This window comes from Petaurus breviceps, unplaced genomic scaffold (genome assembly GCF_028583685.1).
Source record: "Petaurus breviceps papuanus isolate PSGF00001 unplaced genomic scaffold, PetGlider_PUasm1.0 90681, whole genome shotgun sequence".
Classification (NCBI taxonomy): domain Eukaryota; kingdom Metazoa; phylum Chordata; class Mammalia; order Diprotodontia; family Petauridae; genus Petaurus; species Petaurus breviceps.
In genome coordinates this window covers 5,496,010-5,506,626 of record NW_027187307.1, presented here as the reverse complement: position 1 = coordinate 5,506,626, position 10,617 = coordinate 5,496,010, and the positions used below count along the sequence as shown (strand labels likewise).

Genomic DNA, 10,617 nt, shown 5'->3' with positions numbered 1-10,617 from the left:
AGCTAAGATCCACAGTTGATCCGAAAACCCCTCCTGGTAAATGACAAATTCACCTTGCCATGGTAATGGCAGCCCCAAATAGCTGAAATCCACAGTTCACCAGAAAACCCCTCCAAGTAAATGACAATTTCACTTTGCCATGTAATGGAAGCCCCAGATAGCTAAGATCCACAGTTGATCTGAAAACCCCTCTTGGTAAATGACAATTTCACCTTGCCATGTAATGGCAGCCCCAAATAGCTGAAATCCATAGTTTTATCAGAAAACCCCTCCTGGCAAATGACAATTTCACTTTGCCATGTAATGGCAGCCCCAAATAGCTGAGATCCACAGTTGATCCAAAAACCCCTCTTGGTAAATGACAATTTCACCTTGCCATGGTAATGGCAGCCCCAAATAGCTGAAATCCACAGTTTATCAGAAAACCCCTCCTGGCAAATGAAAATTTCACTTTGCCATGTAATGGCAGCCCCAGAGAGCTGAGATCTAGTTTATCCAAAAATCCATCCTGGTAAATGACAATTTCATCGTGCCATGGTAGACACAGATAGATGATATCCAGTTAATCCAAAAAAAATTTACATGGTAAATGACAGTTTCAACCTCCTCTTTTACCAACTGCAACCAGAGCTACTACCAAGTGCCATAGGAACTTTGCTTCCTGCCCCTCTCTCTTGAACCACCCTCTAAGGAAGATGCCAGTTAGCAGGAATATGACAAATTCCATGCTGTAATCATTTCCAAACTGGAACCACAGCCCCAGAATAATAGAGGGTAGAGTCTAAATTCCACTACAGCTTGCTTTCTCCTAAATCATTTTCTACCAGCCTGCCAGAGCCCCTGCTAGAATGGTGGGCTCTCCTGAAGCAAGTGGGGCCAATAAGACAGAATATCTTGTGGCTCAGGCCTCTTCCTCCTCACCTCAATTTTTCATGGGAAAAAATATAGGATTACATCACTGGGCCAATGCCCTGTAGAGCTTTGGAGGAAGTCTTGTCCTGGTTGCTGCTCCTTGGGTGTTGCCAGCAAATGAAACTGCTCCCTCTTTTACTCCATTTTCCCTTAAAATGTCCTTGTCATTGGTAGGTGAAATGTGGAAGCCAGGGCAGAAATGCCCTGGCACCATGCCACCACCCTGGAGGGCAGCACCCATGAATAGCCACCTTGGCTCTTGAGCCCCAAAGGGGCTACCTTTATAAGCCCCACTTGCCCAGGCTGGTGGGGGGACAGCAAACAAACAAAAGGGTTCAGTCCAGGCAGCCCAGAGGGCTCCCCACACTCACCTCTGGCAGGGGCATCCCGTTGATGATCAGGTCAGGTTGCTGGGCACTCTGCACAGTAAAGGTGTGGTGGTAGATGTTGTTGGAGCCTGCATTCCGACCACCCTGGTTCTCCACATTTAGAAAGGTGCTCTCAGAGCGTCGGCAGCCCAGTGGCAGGGTCTGCTGATGGTAGTCAAAGTAGTTGAGGGATGAGGTCAGGGAGGAGCAGCTGACCACATTCATCTTGTCATTCTCCTCCACGTCCCGGGGCACCAGCCGGATGTCATTCTTGTTGATCTTCTTCTTCTTGCTTGATTTCTTCTGGTGCCCATAGGAGTACTCAGCAATCCTGTGTGACAGAAAAGCATAGTGAGCCTCTTGTGCTAGCTGGCAACATGCCCTGAGTGATAAGCAGCAGCCACCCAAAGGGCTTTGCTCCTCCGACAGCTCAATTTCTTCTCTGCACCCATTACGTCGAGTTGTTTCCTCCTGGTGCTTCTGGCATAGGAAAATCAGCCAGGGACACAAAGTTTGCAGGCCAAATTTAGTGCCCCCCCATTCTTCCCTTTTGAATTTGGCAGGGGGGAAAGGGAGCCCACTAGAAAGATACAACACAATGCTCAGATGCTCCAATCTGTGAGCTGCCACCGGGCCTGAGAGAACCTACAAGTGGAAGGCCAGATATGGGGATGAAGGAAAGGGAAAATGAACCCAGTAATTAATAACCCTCCACTGGGGCATTAGCAATTTACATCCTCTGTCACTGACCACTGGCCTTCCTGGCCAGCCAAGCATGTCTGGAGTGTCCCTTGGTGACAGCAATGGGTGCCAGGCCACTGTCCCATCCCCTTCCCGCCCTCCCCCCACCCCCGTGCCTGCCAGCCCACGGTGGCTTGAATGGGGAGCAGTGCCTTTTGTACCTGGTCCCGGTGGGCTCCGTTTCTCCCCTGCTTTTGTGCCTTCCTCCCTGTTCCCAGGAGAAACAGAGCCGCAGACCCTCCACTTGCCGTTTGGGCCTTTTTATGAAATGGCAGAAGAGGCGAGGGATGGCTACACAGCTGCTGCAAGAGAATGTCAAGGTTAGTGAATTCAGCAGCAGGCTTCTCACTGAGGCAGACCTACAGACAGTGGGACTGGAAACGGAACAGAGAGAACTCAATGCGATTCAATTCACACAGACCCAGACAGACAGAGACACGGGCACAGAACAATACAGCAGCTCCTGGGCAGCTTAGCAAAGGAGAGGCATTCGGATGGGGCCAGATTCTACAAACCGGTTATTACTTTATACAGCACGGGACTTCTCATTGTTTTGAAATGCAATCTCTGTATAGTATTAAGTAAACGAGCATGGCCAATAAATAATACAGTTTTTTTCTTCCAAGGAAAAAAGAAAGTGGCAGCAGTCTCGTTCTCCAAATGGAATTGTCTGCCTACAAAAAGGAAGGACAATTCACACAGCTATTGCATAACATCTCTCAAGTCTCATCAATGAATTTTAGGTGAGGAAGGGGGCTGCCAGAGGACAGTGAGGGACCCCTAAGGCCATCCAAAAAGGAAGCCCAGTCCCTAGAGTCCAGCTTGTTGAGGAGCCCAGGCAACAGACAGTAGGAGAGGGAAAGGATAGTCACTGAAAGGCTATCACCACCTGGGTACGGCCCACACCTCGAGCTGAGAAGCTCCCGGCATCCTCCTCAAGCCTCTCCAGGGTCTGGGCAGACAGGCAGTGAGAGCACACCGATGCTGCAGGGCTAGGACTAGTGGGGGGAGGTGGGAGGGGGCACCTCAGGATCTTAGCTGTTTTTAAAAAATGCAGATAGATAGAGATATAGCAGCATCCTTGCCCGAAACCACTGGGCAGCAGCAGTTGTTTTGCTCACCTAGACTGGGCAGCCTGGCAAAGGGACATTCACAGTACCTAGCAAAGGCATCCTGGGCATTGCCCTTTATTTATCAGTCATGGCACTGAATTGTACTTCGTTAATCTCCAGCCATCCCTAGTCGCAGAGTGCTTGTCTGGAGGGGGGAGGGGCCGGAGGAGGGGGAAAGTAGCCCAGACGCGTGTTTGCCTAGGGCAGCCAGCCTGGCCCCTGGCTCGACAAGGGCTCTCTCTATGTGACTGCTGGTCTCTCTCTCTCTCTCTCTCTCTCTCTCTCTCTCTCTCTCTCTCTCTCTCTGTCTGTCTCTCTGTCTGTCTGTCTCTCTCTCTCTCTCTCTCTCTCTCTCTCTCTCTCTCTCTCTCTCTCCCTCTCTCCTTCCCTCCCTCCCTCCCTCTCTGTCTCTCTGTCTCTCTCTGTTTCTCTGTCTCTCTCTGTCTCTCTGTCTCTCTCTCTCTCCGTCTCTCTCTTTCTGTTTCTCTCTCTCTCATCGAGGGGCTTCTCTTCTAGGCAGGTTGCAGAGCTCGGCTCTAGATTCTTTTTCATCCAGCAAAGGGATTAGACACTCCCCCACTTTGTGCTCGGTGGGCAGGGCCCTGGGCTCCCATCACTTGCCCCTGGCGCGGCCCAAATACAACTTTGGAGAAGCCCCATCCTTCCCGGCTGCACGGGCTCAGACCCGGGCCAGGGGCAGTTGCTGCTGCAGTAGCAGCGGCTAGATACTCCCTAGATCTCCCCGTCCCACAGGGCAGGAGCAGAGTCGGGGCCACTTCCCTCCTAACAGGATTAGCCCCAGTTCAGAGGCTATGCCGCAGCTGCTCTTTTATGGGCCCTCATTGATATTCATGGGGGACGCCTCTGTCGGGCAAACTCGGGCTGCTCGGCCTCTAAGCGCCCATTCGGACCCAAGCCGCCCCGCTGCCCCTCTGCCGCCGCTGCCTCGGACTCAGGCCAGGACGGCTTTGGATTGCTTGCTGCATACGTCAAGCACAGATGGTCAAACTGAGATCCAGGAGAAATGCTTGTGTGGCAAAAGCGCGCGCACACACACACCTGCGGGGTCCGGGCGGGCCGGGGAGGAGGGGGAGGGGGAGGACACAGGAACCTGGCAGTCATTTGCATCAAACTCCAAAAACCTTTTTTTTTTTTTAACCATTTGATTTGGTGGTGCTGTAAAAAATAATAAACACCGGCTGGATTTGAAGAATGCGCATAAAAGTATCTGGGTTTACCCTCTAATTAGTCTCCGAACCATGAAATCTCATTTCTTCTCTGATTTCTCCGTGTTTCCACCTTTTCTCTTTGCTCACCGGCGCCGGGTACACACCCCTCAGAAGACTCGGAGGCACAAGTCTCCATAGTGGCATTCTCTGGTGGGGGCCCCAAGCTAATAATGCCTCTACCTTGCCAGCGCCACCAATATGCCCCCACCCCCCCTATCGTTATCGTTGTAATTCTAATAATAACAATAACCATCTAGATACAAAAGTCGCTTTGGTGCTAGGTCTACACCCCAGAAAAGCACCCAGACCTTTGGAAACGTCCAGATCACTGAGAAAATTGTTTCCTTTGCATCCAGCTTTTCGCTTCGGCAGAGCACAACCGCCAGGCTCTCTAATAGCCCCGCTCCTTCCCCCCCCCCTCTCCCCTCCTCCATTCCACTTCAAACTCCCAGCCCAGCTTCTCCCTCCCAGGCACATCCTCTCCACCGGGACTGGGCAGCTGGCAGAGCTGGCCCAAAGCTAGGCTCCGTCACTGGTTACTGGGCTGCCGGGGCTCTGCACATTTTCTTTTTTGAAAAGAAACTATTCTTTCTCTATTTTTTTTTTCTGCCATAACTTCGTGGAGACAGCTGTGCAAATTTTAGAAAGATAATTGCTTCTCTGCTTATCATCATTATGACAGAATGCAAACAGTAAACGACTGTCTTACAGCAAAGTGTCAGAGCCAGAGAATTGATCCCCTTGGGCTGGGACAAACCTTTTTCTGCCTTCAAAAAAAAAAGTATTTAAGTAAACTTTATGCATTGGTGAATTTTTTTAAAGCGGCTTTTCTAAACACAGAGACATACAAACATTGTCACCATCACCATATCTGCCACAACAAAGAGGGGGGAGGGTGTCAGGTGCGCTTACCTGCAGTTGTAGGTCCTGATTTCCTTGTTGTCCCTCTTACATTTCACTGCCACGAAGATCATGGTGACGAAGAGGATGGCAGCGATAGAACCCAGGGCAATGATGAAAATCAGAGACAGGTTAACAGACCCTACGGACTCTTGGGCATCGAGGGCCGGGGACAGGTAGATTAAGACCAAGGCAGACGCTGACAGCGAGGTCTTGCCGTGGTCATGGGCGACCACAATGAGCTCGTAAGTGGTCTTGGAGCTGTCCCCGAAGGTCCGGGTGGTGCGGATCTCGCCGTTGGCTTGATCGATCACGAAGAAGCCCCGGTCGCCTTCGGTCATGTCATAGGTGACCCTTCCATTCTCGCCCTCATCATAGTCATCGGCCTTGACCACGGTCACTAGGTAGCCCACACCGGCGTTCCGGGGGATGTAGACTTCGGCGGTGCCATTGACCAGGGGCGGCGCGGTGATCACCGGGGTATTGTCATTCACGTCGAGGACTATGACCCGGACCGTGGCATTGCTCTGCAGGGAAGGATTGCCCCCGTCCTTGGCCAACACCTTGAACTCGAAAGCCTTGGTCTGTTCGTGGTTGAAGGAGCGCAGGGCGTAAATGTCCCCCGAGTTAGGGTTGATGGACACGTAGGTAAAGACAGGCATGTCTCGCACCTGCGAGGGCACAATCTGATAGGAGACGCTGCCGTTGAGGCCCAGGTCCGGGTCCCTGGCCGAGACCGAGAGCAGGTAGGCCCCAGGGGTGTTATTCTCCTGCACTATGACTTGGTAATAGGCCTTGGAGAAGTGTGGGTGGTTGTCATTTTCGTCAGTGATCTTGACGGTGAAGGACTTGGTACTCTGCAGAGAGGGCACGCCGCCGTCGCGGGCCTGTATTGTAAGGTTGTACTGGTCCCGCTGCTCGCGGTCCAGGCGCCCGTCCACCAGGATGGTGGAGAAGCTCTCGTACTCCTGGAGGCGGAAGGGCACGTTGCCCAACAAGCGGCACTGAACCCGACCGTTGACCCCCGAGTCTCTGTCGGACACCCGCACCAGAGCAATCACGTACCCCGGCGGGGCACTCTCACTCACCTCCACCAGTTCACTGTTGACTGACAGCAGGTTGATGACCGGAGCGTTGTCATTGACGTCCAGCACGCTCACGGTGACCTTGCAATGGGCCGGGATGGAGTTGGGTCCTAAGTCCTTGGCCTGCACGTCCAGCTCGTACACGCGGCCCTGCTCATAGTCGATGGCGCCGCTCACCGAAATCAGACCGCTGTGCGGGTCGATCTGGAAGAGGCCGCGGGCCTTCTCGTTGACAAAGCCGTAGAAGGAGTAAACCACCTCGCCGTTGGTGCCCTCGTCGGGGTCGGAGGCGTTGAGATGGATGACAGGAGTGTTGAGGGGCGCGTTCTCGGGGACACTCACCGAGTAGGTAGGTTCCGGGAACACCGGGTTGTTGTCGTTAGAGTCGATCACCTTGATGCTGAGCCCCACGGTGCCCATGCGCGGCGGGTCGCCACCGTCCAGAGCTGTGATGCGATAGTTATAGTGGGCCTGGGTCTCGCGGTCCAAGTTTTTCTCCACCACTAGCTCGGCGAAGCGGGAGCCGTCGCCGCGGGTCTTCACCTCCAGGCCAAAAAGGTCATTGGGCGTGATCTCGTATGTCTGCACACCGAAACTGCCAGAGTCCGGGTCGTAGGCGCCGTCCAGCGGGATGCGCGTGCCGGGGCTAGCGGTCTCGGAGATCTCCAGATCTATCTGAGAGCTAGGAAAACTGGGTGTGTTGTCGTTCAGGTCCTTAATCTCCACCTTGACCACGCAGATTTCCATGGAGCTGGACATCACCTCCAGGGAGATGACGCACTTGGGGCTCTGGTGGCACAGCAGGTCCCGGTCGATTTTCTGTTTGGTGACCAGCAGCCCGGAGTTGGGGTTGATGTCCACCAGGTGGGGGGCCGAGTTGGAGACCACCCGGAAGGCGGGCTGCCGAGCGTCCAGCAGAAAGCCGGCTTCTCGGGCATCTTTGGCGACATTTGCAATCACTGTCCCCGCTCTCTGCTCCTCCTCTACTGAGTATTTTAAATTGATCAAGGATGCCGCCTGGGTCCACAGCAAAGCTTCGAGGAGGAGCATGGGGATAAAAGAATCCATTTTTCTTGGCTCCGTGACTTCTCCTTTTCACGGACTCCCTTTCACTCGGCTGGTTGGTCTGCCTGTTGATTTTTATTTTTGCTTTTATTTTGTTTCTATCCTCTTTTTTTGGCGGGGAGGAAGGTAGCGTGAAGAAGAAGCAGAGAAGATGGGTCCTGCTGAGCAGGACGAAAAAGAATCAGGAGGCGAAGCAAACGCCTGGGATGCGGAAAGGCTGGGAAAGACAGGGAGAGGAGACAGAAATAGGGCGAGAGCTAGCGCGCTGGCTCAGCTCTTCTCCTCGATCCCGACTGCCCAGCTGGTCAATTTCACCCCCGCTTCGGTTTCAGTCCCTTTAAAGTTAGCGGCGATCAACAGCCCCCCAAATCGAAAGCGAGGAGAGGAACGTTGGAGGCACAAGGGAGCACAGAGGTTTCTTCTGCCTGGTCCAAGGAACAGCCGAGGCAAAAACAGAAGTTACCGAAACAAATGAGAAGCTAAAGCACAGTCAAGAACACAGCCACAGAGCCCCGCGCACACACACACACAGTCACTGAATGGGAGATTTAGATGTCTTTGCACCTGGCATGCGCAAATATCTTCCCCCCTCCCCAAAAATGCACAAATCTTACTGCAGAAAACAGGCACACTTTAAGCGCGTCCTTATGGCTTGGTCAGTCTGTCTGCTGGTTTTGTTTTTAAGATAGATAAATAGATAGATTTTGGTTAATGTCAGGAGAAAGGAAGGGGAGGACAGCCGCGTCTGCGGCTAAAGTCCTGCAGACGCCGGGGCTTGTCAAGCCGCTCTGAGGTCCCGAGGCTCAGGCCAGCGGGCAGGGGAGAGGCTGCGGTAGCGGGGGCTCTCGTTCGCAAAGGGATTTTCCTACGCCTGTCGGTCGGTTTCCACCGACAGGAGGGCTGTCTGCAGGGAATCGCCCCTAATGAGTCAAAGGGCAGCGGGCGGCTGCGATCGGGCAATCAAAGTTACCACCGCCGCACCCCGGCGCGCACTCCCCCCACCACCTCAAGTTTTTGAACCAACTGCCAGGGGATTTGCCCGAGGAAATCAAAGTCTCAGTTCTTTCAAACAGCTGGGGTGGAGGGGTAAGGTGAGTAGAGGGATCGGAGAGGGAGGATGGAGAGTCACAATGATATGGATTGGCACAGAAAAGTCTGAGATACCGCAGGTGTGGGCTCGCCTTCTACCTCGGGCTCCGGTGGGGTGGGTGCGAAATTGGCGCAGCAGCTGTCGGATCAAATCCCCCAGAGCTCATCCTCCTCTTGCAGGCATCCGGTTCTACGCACGGCTGCCCCAGATAGGCTACCGCGGCTCCCTCTCTCCCTTGCTCGCTCGCTCTCGCAGCCAAAGTTTACTTCCAGGCCCAGATTCCTTTCGTTCGGCTCTCTCTGGGCTCGCGGAAGGGTTGCTTCCCCGCGCTCTCTCTAGGTATCTGTGCGTGAGTGCGTGTGTGTGTGTGTGTGAGTGTGTGTGCTGAAGATGCTGCTGGTACCCGGCGGAGAGATCTTTAAGTTCTTAAAAAAAAAAAATCTCAGGCAGCCAGAATCTCTAGACCAGCAGTTGGGGACCGTCTGCGGGTGCGTTTAAAAATCCCACCCTGGCACTGCCATGCATTTGCACGTCCGAGCTGTCCTGAAGGCTCTACCCCCTCTCTCCCTCTCTCTCTCTCTCTCTCTGTGTGTGTGTGTGTCTCTCTCTCTCTGTCTGTCTCTCTACCGCCTCGCCGATGCCGCCGCCGCCTCCTCCTCCTCCTCCTTTGCTGCTCCTCCTCCCGTTGCCGCAAACTACTGGACGCGGAATCTGGAGAGAGGGCTTGCTGGAGCCGGAGCTACGCCAGGCTGCAGCCAATCAGCAGACAGCAGAACGTGTTTCTGGCTAGAGGGGCGGGGCCGGCTCGCCGAAGGGGTGGAGCCAAGAGGGAGAAACTTACACACAGAGAAGTGGTACCCAAGCCGGGAGGGGCTAGGTTTGAGCACCGCAGTTCATCCTCTGGATGAACCGGTTGCTGCCGCTTTCTTTGGCGATGCTGCGAAAAGATTTGGCGGAGATTGTATTTTTCCCATGATTTTAATAAGACACCTCTCCTTCCTCTTCTCTACCTTTTCTCTTCCTCTCTCTTTTTCCTGGCTCTCTTGTCTCTTGACTTGAGGTAGAGAAAAACAGCGGTGGGAGGGGATGGGGGACGAGAGAGAGAGAGAGAGAGAGAGAGAGAGAGAGAGAGAGAGAGAGAGAGAGAGAGAGAGAGAGAGAGAGAGAGAGAGAGAGAGTGTGTGTGTGTGTGTCATTGGTCTGGCTCGGAGGCTTGTGTTGTTTAAAAAAAAAAAAAACTTGGATCTTCTTTCTGGACACCTAGGGTTGGAAAGGCTGTGATCCCTGAAAGCTTGGTTCTACTGTCCGCCCCCCAGCCTCCCTCCCATTACTTCTATCCTCCCGCCCCCCAGGCAGGGCAAATTCGGAGATGCCAGTAACTAAAGCTGCACTTCTTGCTCCGTTCTCCCACTTATTCGTCTCAGCTAAAGAAATACAAGTCGGGGGGCGTGGGGGAGCAGCTGCACTCCTGGGTTTGTTATATGTGGATATGTGTGCCTGTGTAAGACGGTTGTCTATATCCGCTTGAAATGTAGCTTCCTATAAATAAGCCATGTTCCAACAAGTCGATGGAGTCCAGGCCGGGGAAGACAAATCCAGTGTCGACCCCTGATCCCCCAGCAGGAGCAGTGCTCTGCCTGTGTGCCCATCGGTTGGTCCGGGCTCGGTCGGCGTGGGCAGCAGGCTCAGGGGCCCACTCCCTGCCGGGCGCGGAAGGACAGAACTGGAATAGAGAGACCTGATGACATCAGTGCGCCCCAGTGAATGTGCCCTAATAAATGAAGGCGGCGGCCCCACTCCGGGTTGGGGGGGGGGGAAGCTCTTCATCTTTGTCTAGGGACCTTAATTAAGGTCATTAGCTACAAGAATAAAAAACACTCGCGGCAAGAAGTTGTTTGTCCAACCGCAAGAGAGGGGTCCAGACGGGGGGGGGGGGAATGCCCTGAACACCCCCCCCCCCCCCCCCCAGAGCAAGGAGGAGGTTGGGTGGGACGTTTAGACAGTTAGGTGAGCAAACCCGTAATTAGCCCAAGTAAAAAGCAGCCTAAGGTTTCGGCTCCGTAACAAGGCTCACTTTCACCCTTAAAGGGACAATCCGAAGTCAAATTGGAAACA

The 10,617-nt window shown here is 53.7% G+C and overlaps 1 protein-coding gene across 4 annotated transcripts in view; it reads right to left on the bottom strand.

The window, feature by feature from the left end:
* Positions 1-9,200, bottom strand: part of PCDH19 (protocadherin 19) — a 111,017-nt gene extending 101,817 nt beyond the window's left edge. For 2 of the 4 annotated variants that reach the window (XM_069065277.1, XM_069065278.1), the window contains exons 1-3: positions 5,275-9,200; positions 2,183-2,323; positions 1,284-1,611 (exon numbers count right to left, since the gene is read on the bottom strand). In XM_069065277.1, the coding sequence (XP_068921378.1) occupies positions 1,284-1,611; positions 2,183-2,323; positions 5,275-7,415 (2,610 nt within the window). In that variant the 5' untranslated portion in view covers positions 7,416-9,200. The remainder of the gene's footprint in view (positions 1-1,283; positions 1,612-2,182; positions 2,324-5,274) is intronic. The other 2 variants (XM_069065279.1, XM_069065280.1) reach the window with 1 other exon arrangement.
* Between the last annotated feature and the right edge of the window lie 1,417 nt (positions 9,201-10,617).